The 12,269-nt window shown below is 43.3% G+C and overlaps 1 protein-coding gene across 1 annotated transcript in view; it reads right to left on the bottom strand.

The window, feature by feature from the left end:
* The window catches only part of LOC110506270 (protein kinase C-binding protein NELL1), a 407,912-nt gene that overhangs the window by 7,694 nt on the left and 387,949 nt on the right, over positions 1-12,269 (bottom strand). The window contains exon 17 of the mRNA XM_021585706.2: positions 9,243-9,436. Coding sequence (XP_021441381.2) covers positions 9,243-9,436 — 194 coding nt within the window. The remainder of the gene's footprint in view (positions 1-9,242; positions 9,437-12,269) is intronic.

Below are 12,269 nucleotides of genomic sequence, written 5' to 3'. Positions count from 1 at the left end.
GACTCTAGCAGCGCTGGACAGGCGGGAGACTCTAGCAGCGCTGGACAGGCGGGAGACTCTAGCAGCGCTGGACAGGCGGGAGACTCTAGCAGCGCTGGACAGGCGGGAGACTCTAGCAGCGCTGGACAGGCGGGAGACTCTAGCAGCGCTGGACAGGCGGGAGACTCTAGCAGCGCTGGACAGGCGGGAGACTCTAGCAGCGCTGGACAGGCGGGAGACTCTAGCAGCGCTGGACAGGCGGGAGACTCTAGCAGCGCTGGACAGGCGGGAGACTCTAGCAGCGCTGGACAGGCGGGAGACTCTAGCAGCGCTGGACAGGCGGGAGACTCTAGCAGCGCTGGACAGGCGGGAGACTCTAGCAGCGCTGGACAGGCGGGAGACTCTAGCAGCGCTGGACAGGCGGGAGACTCTAGCAGCGCTGGACAGGCGGGAGACTCTAGCAGCGCTGGACAGGCGGGAGACTCTAGCAGCGCTGGACAGGCGGGAGACTCTAGCAGCGCTGGACAGGCGGGAGACTCTAGCAGCGCTGGACAGGCGGGAGACTCTAGCAGCGCTGGACAGGCGGGAGACTCTAGCAGCTCTGGACAGGCGGGAGACTCTAGCAGCTCTGGACAGGCGGGAGACTCTAGCAGCTCTGGACAGGCGGGAAACTCTAGCAGCTCTGGACAGGCGGGAGACTATGGCAGCGCTGGAGAGGAGGAAGGCTCTGGCAGCACTGGACAGGCAGCAGCACCTCTAGGGCTGAGACGGAAAGACAGCCTGGTGCGGGGGGCTGCCACCGGAGGGCTGGTGTGTGGAGGTGGCACTGGATAGACTGGACCGTGCAGGCGCACTGCAGCTTTTGAGCACCGAGCCTGCCCAACCTTACCTGGTTGAATGCTCCCAGTCGCCCTGCCAGTGTGGCGAGGTGGAATAGCCTGCACTGGGCTGTGCAGGCGAACCAGGGACACCATGCGTAAGGCTGGTGCCATCTACGCCGGCCCAAGGAAACGCACTGGAGACCAGATGCGTAGAGCCGGTTTCATGGCACCTGGCTCGATGCCCACTCTAGCCTGGCCGATGCGAGCAGCTGGTATGTACCGCACCGGGCTATGCACCCGCACTGGGGACACCGTACGCTCCACAGCATAACACGGTGCCTGCCCGGTCTCTCTCGCCCTCCGTTAAGCACAGGAAGTTGGCGCAGGTCTCCTACCTGGCTTCGCCACACTTCCTGTGTGCCCCCTCCAAGACATTTTTGGGGCTGACTCTTTGGCTTCCATCCGCGCCGCCGTGCTGCCTCCTCATACCAGCGCCTCTCCGTCTTCGCTGCCTCTAGCTCTTCTTTGGGGCGGCGATATTCTCCTGGCTGTGCCCAGGGTCCTTTCCCGTCTAGGATCTCCTCCCAAGTCCATGTCACTAAATAGAGCTGCCTCTCCTGCTGCTGCCTGTTAACACGCCACTTGATCCTTGGTAGGTGGGTGGTTCTGTAAGGGTTTTCCTCCTCTTCGTCTGAGGAGGAGAGGCGAGAAGGATCGGAGGACCAAAATGCAGCGTGGTTAGAGTTCATGGTTTTTAATATGAGAAACTAAACATGAACACAATTACAAAACAACAAACGTGGCAAAACCCGAAACAGTCCTACCTGATGCAGAGAACACAAAGACAGGAAACAACCACCCACAAACCCCAACACAAAACAAGCTACCTAAATATGGTTCCCAATCAGAGACAATGACTAACACCTTCCTCTGATTGAGAACCATATCAGGCCATACATAGAAACGGACAAACTAGACACACAACATAGAATGCCCACCCAGCTCACGTCCTGACCAACACTAAAACAAGGAAAACACAAAAAAACTATGGTCAGAACGTGACAAAACAGGTTCATTTTCGTTTCTTAATGTAAGTTGAATATATATATATATATATATATATATATATATATTTTTTTTTTTCTCCCAAAATGTTATTCCAATTTAAATAAAATAGGGCTAACTGAAGATTGCTTTATACAATATTTATTATTTCTCCCAACTGTCACATGCACTTAAGTTTACCTTTTCAAAAGCTTTAGAACTGGTAGTAAGCATGTTCAAATTTTTTGGACCAACAGAAAAAATGACAGTAACAGTTACAGAAGCATGTGATATGTGCTTGTTTATCTACCTTAGTTGAATGCACTGACTGTAAGTTGCTCGGGATAAGAGCGTCTGCATGAAGGCGAAACTGTAAATGTAGAAGTCAACACTTGCAAATCACACTGGTTATTATTCTAATGAGTTGGTAAAGCTCTTAGTTCTGGTGCCGATCCTCATTCTTTCTTCTCTTAACACGTAGAATTTACCCAGAATTGGTCAGAATTTACCCAGAATTGAGCATCTGACCAATTAAACAAGACTTAAGTTCTGGTTTAACCGAAATTACTTATCAGCTATATAGAAATCTGGTGCCTGATGCCACAGTTGATGGATGACATGGCACGAAACCATTGGTTGATGAATGCAACCTCTGGGCAGGGGGACACAACCCACATGTGGTTGGTCCAGACCATCTGAACTAATCATAGACATCTATGTTTCACAAGTTTGTACAGCACAGTAGAGTACAGAACAGTCGAGTTTAGTTCAGTACAGTAGAGTATAGTACAACAGAGTACATTATACTGTACTGTACTCTACTTTTCTTTACTGTATTGCATTGTGATGTACTCTGCTGTGCTCAACTGTATTGTGTACTGTGCTGCCCAAACTTGTGAAACATTAATTTCTATGATTGGTTCAAATTTGGTCCAGACCAGATCTGAACCAATTATAGACGTCTATGTTTGGGCCTGTGGACGTTGAAATCAAAACCGGTCCGGACCAAATCTAAACCAAACATAGGTTCAGATTTGGTCCGGACGTCTGTGAACATTTTAAATCAAGGCCAGGGCAGACAGACCAAATTTCACACGAAAAATAACATTCATGGACATTTGTGCCGGACTGTGCTCAATGGGCAGTTAGCATATCAGTAGCACATCAGTTGCATGTCACACACAAGTGAGATCTTTGTGCTGGAGACCATTTTCAGATCAGGTGTTGGAGCCTTATAAAGAAATCCAGGCTGTGAGACCCACTACACAAATCAGGTGTTGAAAGTCGTGCAGAGAGCTGGGCTTTGGCTACAAGATCTACTGCAGAGACACAGAACCTGACAAATGCTGCAGCACAGATACCTGAGGCTAAACAGAGACAGCAGCCGAGGTACATGGACCTCGCTCGCAGTCCTCCCTTCATCCCTCTCTTTTCCTCTGTTTGTTGCCTGTACTTTTTGTCTCAAGTTATATAATATAAATTATTATTATTATGTCAAACTGTGTACTCCTCCTCTCTCTCCATTCGCATCTTTCAGTGTTACGTCATCTTCTTCTCCCTCTGTATTTCTCGGTGTCATACAACTTCTCCCCCCTCCCTCTATCTCGTGCTCAGTTGTAGTTCTATCTCACTGTCACTCCTTGCTCTCTCCTTCAGTGACAATACTGCAGGTGTTTTTGATCTGAGCTGTGACATCCTCATCCACAATCAGATAGTACTTCTCAGGCTGGGATTAAATCCAAGGCTTGTTATGGAACTGCGCACTGGACAGCTGACAATTTGACTTTTTAAAAGGAATTCACACTTGAGCCGACAGGCGCAGCGTTTACCATGCAATCTCTGCAAACTCTGGAAATTGTGTTGCTAGACAACGCACTTTAGAATGAATCCCGGCCTAAGTCTCAGGGCATGATACAGACAATTTTATGAGAAGACCGATTTTCGGGATGTCTCAGCATCTGACAAACGTCAATCTAGCTCTGTTACCTTTCAACAAAAACGTGGAAGTGCGGCAGATGCGGAGGATTGAGATGAACCCAATGCAAAAAAACATATCTCTAGCTTAAGCTGACAGATTTTTATGGGGATTTCGTATTATGCTAATTAGATTTCCATGCGTGTGCAGACATCGACCTTAGCTAGTTTGCTACCTAGCCTAATTGAGCAGTCCTAATTTTGCCACTCTTCTTTAGATTTAGTATTATTCATTTTAACTGAAATCTCATTAAGTATCAGTTACATTTTTGTCATCTGAATAGATTTAGTCTAGTTATTGTCGAAGCAAAATTTGTCAACTAAAGGCCCTTTCATTTTAGTCACATTTAACTTATAGTAAACATCAATAATTGACTTCCATGAGCACAAACATACATAGCCTTGTCCTGCATCACATCCTATTCTCTTCCTAACAGCAGAAATATGACAAACATATATAAGAATAATATTATACAAGACATATCTGGCCATTGTTTTCCAAAAGTAGAATGGGAGCTGATGACTTTGAATGGAAGCTAATGACTGTTCTACCCATTGATGTGGTCGAATCACTAAACCTCGAGTCCGAATCAAGTCCCAAGCCCCCTGTCCTCGAGTCCAAGTCAAGTCACGCATCCCTATGGTTGAAGTCCAAGTCCCAGTGCTCGAGTCCTGGTCCAAGTGCTCAAGTCTGAGTCACTGGCTCCACATGAACTCAATAACGTTATTTACCCAGTCAGATATAGCATAGTGGCAAGAGAAATTGAGTCAATTAATTGTTTTCTATGCCTTTTCCCTTTTTATGTGCAACCAAATGTTTGCATATAGGCTACTGATGTTACCAGGGTCACATTCAGTTGAAAAACATTCTTGAACGTTGCAGATAGAAATCCCATGAATAGAGACGATGTTATTCCTTATTCATCATGTCAGAGGCATGTTTGTTTTATATAGCATATTACTACCTGAACATTCCAAGCCGTTGCCTCCCGCCGAACGCGTTCCACGTTGTTAGCTATAGACAGCTAATGAGGAAACATGACTGAATAGTGTAGCCTAAACAAATGATTAATGGTCCGGTCGGCAAGTAGCCAAGTTTTAGAACGGCCCACGATATGTTTTATGAAAGCACAATAAAATCAAAAACTTAGCGCCGATATTATGGGTCCTAACTTTTGAACGGTAGCCAAAAGGCTAGAATCAAGCCATTTTCTGTGAGGAAAAAAGAGGGAGACTTGGCAACGGTGGCTACATAGTCTGTATATGAAATGCAGTGTGAAAAGTGGGAGGGTTGAGCGTGACTATAAATTCAAAGGCAGACTACTTTTCTATAGTCTACACTAAGTAGAGAAAAACATAGCTAGACTGCTGTTTTATGATTAAACTCAATTCTGCTATTGTTTTTTATTTCCTAATGCAGCTTGTGTTTCTTAACCATGCAAATGCTAGCAAACTAGAAGGCTGGTGTGACTGGTTAGCTAAGGTGAAGCAAGGACCGCCTGAGTGATGTGTATAATTGGAGGCGGAGCCGAGTCTGTCAGCCCACACTCCTTGTATCAATCCAATTTATTTATAAAGCCCTTTTTACATCAGCAGATATCACCACTTCATTGCTCCAGACCAGTGCAAGGGGGAGTTAGAGCACTGATTATGCTTTTGGGTCCTACTGTTTCTCTGACTGACAATGAATGGGCAACATAAACCTACGACTTCAGTATTACTTACTAAAACTGTTGTTACACTAAGGTTTTTATTATTTTATTTTATTAGGATTATTTTGCTATTGCTGTAGTACTGTAGCCCACTCCTGACCAGTCACATTGTACAGTGCCTGAGTGGTGCAATGGTCTAAGACACTGCATAGAAGTGCAAGCTTGGTTGCTACAGATACTAGTTCAATACCCGTTCCGGCCTCGACTGGGAGACCCATGAGATGACAGTAGGTTTTTGATTTCCCTCCATCTAAAAACAGAAATAAAGAATTCTTAATAACAAAACAGATGTATTTACAAATTAGTAACAATGTCTCACCCCATGTTCAAGAATGGCCTTTATCGCGCTCATTTTACATTATCTGAAAACAAAATCATGTACAAAATAGTTATTTTTTTAAACAAAGCGATTATTAATAATTTAGAATTATATAAAAGCCCCTTGGATATTCTCACAGATATATTATTAACCCTGTTATTAGCAGGACAATATATATTGGTCATGGTTCCCGAGTGGCGCACAATGGGATTGCCTTGCAATTCTCCAGCTGTCTCCACTGAAAGCGCATGACGTTCCAGGCACGAGGGCAGGGGCCACAGGATGGGCCGTAGAGCCGCGCACAGAAGACGGACCTAGTCCATGGGGAAGGGAGGAGGAGGAAGGGAGAGGGGGGCTGGACCCCCAACCCGCCACACTGGGTAGCACAGAGCAATACTAAGGGGCGCACTAATAATGGAAACATTCCCGCTGTTCTTAGTGCCAGTCTGCACGTTCAAAATAAACAATGTAACTAATAATGCCATCTTTATTCTTACATTAATAAAATAATGATAAAAATAATCTTTCAAAATTATGATGTTTATTTAGTTATGGATCCATAATGAATTACTATGGGAATCAATATCACTGAATTACAGAAATATTGGAACAAAGTTGTCTAATGAAGGTAAACAAATTGTTGCTTACTGGAAAATACTCTTTCAAACACAGATGGTCACGTCGTACAGCGCCATTATGGCTATTAGCAGGTAGCTGGACAATAGACTTGCCTTGAAGGAGGGTAGGGGGAGAATTCTAGCGTCAAATGTATTTCTTAGTTAGGTTGGCCGTGATTGGTTGCAATTTCAGGTTAATCCAACAGAAATAACCGAAATAACCCTCAAAATATCGTTATATATCATCAAGTTGATGGCACAGTCATATAGCCCGGCACCTACATAAAGCTGAGTAACACACTCATTCATTGCTTTGGATCAAAATAAATAACTACCAACATTCTTTCTGATAATCTTTAATAAATAAATGTTTTGGTTATCCTGACCTGGACACCATGTACAGTATTATAATAGCCCATTATGGGCTACTAACAGGGCAATATACAATACCTTTACCAACACCTCTCTGTATTTTGATACTTTGTGCTTCAAATCCTATTGCTTCTAACTTCAATATGCTACTTAAATAAATAAGACCTACACCACTTTTAACAGCACATTACTCAACACGAGTGAGACTCATGTCGCCTATGGTAGGCCTACAGTATATAGAAAATTAGGACGTGACTATCCGCCAATATTTACATATAGAGGATTGAAGGATTCTAAATTAAAACCGAAAGCCGCCTCATCGGTCTCCCGGTGGCGGCCGGCAAGGATATCAAACTGCACTAGGGACCCTACTCCCGACGGTCACGTTGTACAGCGCCATATTTTCCCTTCCACCCTAATGGAAACCCAGAGGGTTTTTTCATTTTTTCTTGGAATAGAAACACCATAATATTAATCAAATTAATTAAGCAACATTTCTTAAAATCAGTCCCATATAGTATGTTCTTACAAAAAAGGTTTTAAATTCTTTAGTACAGCCACAATTGAAGGCTTGTAAATGCTTCTCAAAGATGCCCTCTGGTGTTCAAACTAGCACTAACTAGCATTAATTGTACCAGTGGTTGGCACTTAAAGCTGTGCTGCAGTACATTGCAACTTTTAAAGGACGAACCACGGGCTCTGTTTGTTGGGTGTGAGGTGTCCTTTCCACTGATCAACATGACTGCGCTGTGCATCTGTGCTGCTAATATTAATTGTGCTTATCACTGAAAAGCTCCAAATCGCTCCAAAAATGATTGTCCAGTCCATTTAGTAGTCAGATTTTAGTCGCATAGTAAATTTAGTCTCGTTTCAGTTAACTGAAATTAATGTATTATTTGTTGTTGTTTAGTTATATTTTTTTCTGGGTCTATTTAGTCAGTTAGAGTCTTGTCAATTGCCACTGAAAAATAGGTGTTTGACAAATATTTTTGTCACTATTTTTATTGACGAAATTAACACTGTAATTGAGGCTGCAGTGCAGGCGCTTTCTAATCCTACAGTTACAAATAACAACAACTCCATTCAGAATATTTAGGAGCGGCCTATCTGTTGGCTCTTGGTCGTTGTAGCCTATCCTTCTCCTTGAACTTTTCATTCCGTCATTTTAATTCCATCTTCAATTGATTAGATATTTCCTAACTATTGCCACACACAGAGGCTCTATGACTATAGCCTATTGCCTGATTTATGACTGGCCAACAACGACAACAAGCCACATGTGCCACTGTCGTGAAAAGCAAGAACATCAGCAGAAATAATAAAAAACCTCACTCTCTACTGCAGCAGTCCCGTTCAGGTCTGTATGGGTCCTTCCAGACAAGTCAGTTACAATTACGCATACCCGAGAATCGTGACAACCATATCAGATCCAACCCAGACCCGTGACATTATTTAGAATTCTGGTCCGGACCCGCTCGTGAACTCCTCTACAGTACACGCCTCCCAACTGTACTGGGACCTGATAAAACCAGGGTGTCAAACTAATTTAGCAAACAATAGACCTCGATCCATCACTTTTGGAATTGTTTATGCTTCCTGACTGTCTAGTTTTTAGCTGACTGTTAGCAAGCTGGACAGAGTAAAGACACTATAAATGTAGGTCTATCTTCATTTCTTCTCAGTTCCGATTTTGTTGTAGTCATTTTAATGTTGATTAAGATTGTCATCGTCCCTCACCTGAAAAAACAACAGCAAAGAGTTTGAGTGTATGTGTGTGTGTGACAGAGTAGAAGTGTGTCGTTCTCTGTGTTCTTTCTCTGTCTTGACTTTATGAGGCAAATGTGTGTGATGTTACAGTGGGAACCCAGATGTGAGTGTGTATGCAGATAGTTGTGAGTGTGTATGCAGATAGTTGTTTCATCTATGTGACTGTGGATGTCTTTCTATATTTTCTTGCTTTGTTCCTGTTTACTACGTAGTAACCACTAACAAAGTAGTTGTGAGGTGGAGATGGGTGTATGTCAGAAAAGCTATATGTTGTATGTGTGTGTACACATGCATGCATGTGTTTGTGTTAACACAGTGATGTGTTAATGTGTGTTAATGTGAGTGCATTCTTGGATGAGCGTTGGCTCACATGTAGGTATGGTGTGTGTGCAGGAGCAGAGGGAGAAGTGTGTGTGTGTGTGTGTGTGTGTGTGTGTGTGTGTGTGTGTGTGTGTTAGCCCTATAGCTTGCAGAAGCAGAGGGAGCAGAATGTGTTTTGGGAAAGGGGAAAGGGGGATACCTAGACCAGTAGTACAACTGAATGCCTTCAACTGAAATGTGTTCTTCACATTCAACCCAATCCCTCTGAATCAGAGAGGTGTGGGGGGCTGCCTTAATGTGTGTGTGTTAGCCCTACCTTGCAGGAGCAGAGGGAGCAGCGGTCCAGGCTGAGGTTCCACTCCTGTCCGTTGTGCTTGAGGCCCTCCTCGTGAAGACAGTCTCCACTGCAAGCCGGTCCAGATGTGCACATACAGTCAAACCCACCCGGAAGGTTCACACACACACTGTCGTTCCAGCAGGTGTGTGTCTGTGTGGCACACTCATCAACGTCTGAAACGGAGAATAGCTGTTTTACCTATCAAAAACAAGAATGTGTGACTTTTTCGCTACACCATTTCCCCCTTTACTTTATCTCCTACCTGTTCTTCCAGTGTTTAGTTTAGCTGTTGCAAATGCAACACAGGAGTGTGCCCAGAGACCGAGCATATCAACATGGATTAAACCCTGCAACAATATTACAATATACGGAATGCACCTGAAATCTTCAAAGAAAAAAAAAAAGTGAAAATGTATTTTTTTTACCACCTTAACTACTAATTGCATTTTACCCAGTGACACCAGCGGCAGAGAGAAGAGAGAAAAAAGTACGCTCTGACCGGAACTTTTGTAAGTGGGACACATTATTTGCACAAACTAAATTAAATGATATTGACATCAGGGAGAGACACATACTGTAAAACATTTCATGGTGTTTCAACTAATTATTATTAAATAACTGCTTCCACAGCCTTTTTTTGTTTACTACATTTTTCTGTCAGTGTCAAACCTGAATTTAAATGTTTAAGTTGGTCCAAACTTAGCTCCAATTTAAAATGGCATGTTTTCTCAATTTATTTCATGTCTATTCAACTAGAAAAATTATGATTATTTCTTAACGAAAAAAGCCTGTTGAACTAGTTACTAAATAAATTATTAATTATACATGTCATACTAAAATTAACTTCAAATTCAAATAATCAAAAGAAAGCAGACAAATGACAAAACAGATCAAATATTTTTTTCATCAACTTGTATTTTGCAACATGCCATTAATAATTATCAGGCAACACTATAAGAAAAATATTCTCAGGATGATAAAAAGTCAGGTGCTTCAATAAATAAATGTACAGTTCATTTTGCTATCAGCTAAAATCACATTCAAATAACATGGCCGCAAAACATTCTAGTATTAGGCTAGACTTAACCTAATGAGTCCCACTCCGGTGTAATTTTGGAGTTCCCTCTGGGACTGGGGCTTTTTTGAAACAAAAATGTATGTAGAGTCATAATGGTTTGAGCTACAAACTATTAAAAGCTATCTAGGAAAAGCTAAGACTCCCGTGAACATGCACATGTGTAACATGTTTTGCTCTATAAGGCTCACAAGCTACACAAGAGTCATTAGGAGCTAAGGGGTTATTCTACATATATCATTTGAAATCCCAGAACATGTCTATAATACTGTAATAAGCTCACATAGCGGTCACAAACTCCAAACAGTTGTCACTGACTATTGGATATTCATTTTCTTGTACTTATAGCATCCACATAAGTTATTTTATTTTAGGTTTTTTGCTTTGGCAGACTTTTTAAAGTTAAATTTGTCAATAAAACTCATGAATGTAACTTTTATCCTCTTAAATGTAATGTCCCTTAATTAGGGGACCTTCAATACATTTTTTATTCAATGTCATCTAAAATAAGAAAACGCAGTGAGAGCTGGGGATCTTTGTTTTCCAGCCGTGTCATACTATCTTTGGTGTGACATGGTACCATATATGGGCATATGCCATTAAAGGGGGGGAAGGATCTGAACGAAAGTTTACTTATTAATTTCTACCCGCATGTCACATGTGCAACCAGAGGGGAAAATACTCTGGACCACCTTTACTCCACACACAGAGACGCATACAAAGCTTTCCCTCACCCTCCATTTGGCAAATCTGACCGTAATTATATCCTCCTGATTCCTGCTTACAAGCAAAATCAAAATCAGGAAGTACCAGTGACTCGTTCAATATGCAAGTGGTCAGATGATGCGAATGCTACGCTACAGGACAGTTTTGCAGGACAGTTTTGCTAGCACAGATATGTTCCGGGATTCATCCAACCAGCTTCAATAAGTGCATCGACGACGTCATCCCCAAAGTGACCGTATGTACATTTCCCAACCAGAAGCCATGGATTACAGGCAACATCCGCACTGAGCTAAAGGATAGAGCTGCTGCTTTCAAGGAGCTGGACACTAATTTGGACGCTTATAAGAAATCACGCTGTGCCCTCAGACGAACCATCATATAGGCAAAGCGTTAATACAGGACTAAGACTGAATCCTACTACACCGGCTCTGGCAGGGATTGAAAACTATTACTGACTACAAAGGGAAACCCAGCTGTAAGCTGCCCAGTTACGCGAGCCTGTCAGAAGAGATAAATGCCTTTTATGCTCGCTTTGAGATAAGCAACAGTGAAGCATGCATGAGAGCACCAGATGTTCCAGACTGTGTGATCGCACTCTCCTTAGCCGATGTCAGCAAGACCTTTAAACAAGTCAATATTCACAAAGCTGCGGGGTCAGACAGATTACCAGGACGTGTACTCAAAGCATGCGTGCACCAACTGGAAAGTGTCTTAATATAATTTTTGCAGTGTAAACAATGGGAAGATGTGGTGTTTCTTAAAACTGCATTGCTGGTTAAGGGCTTGTAAGTAAGCTTTTTAAGATTAGGTCACACCTGTTGTATTCAGCGCATGTGACAAATAACAGACCCTTGGTCTCGACCCCGCCCTGTGCGACTGGGTCCTGGACTTTCTGACAGGCCGCCCCCAGGTGGTGAAGGTAGGAGACAACATCTCCACCCCTCTGATCCTCAGCACTGGCACAAGGGTGCGTTCTCAGCCCTCTCCTGTACTCCCGGTTCGCCCATGACTGCGTGGCCATGCACGCTTCCAACTCAATCATCAAGTTTTCTGACGACACTACAGTGGTAGGCTTGATTACCAACATCGACGAGACGGCCGACAGGGAGCAGGTGAGGGCCCTAGGAGTGTGGTGTCAGGAAAATAAACTCTCAGATGGACTACATAGACTAGGAAACAGCAGAGGGAGCCCCATCACGGACAAA

Source organism: Oncorhynchus mykiss, chromosome 26 (genome assembly GCF_013265735.2).
Source record: "Oncorhynchus mykiss isolate Arlee chromosome 26, USDA_OmykA_1.1, whole genome shotgun sequence".
NCBI classification, from domain to species: domain Eukaryota; kingdom Metazoa; phylum Chordata; class Actinopteri; order Salmoniformes; family Salmonidae; genus Oncorhynchus; species Oncorhynchus mykiss.
Note: the sequence above shows the minus strand (reverse complement) of the source record. Positions and strands in the feature narration are given on the sequence as shown.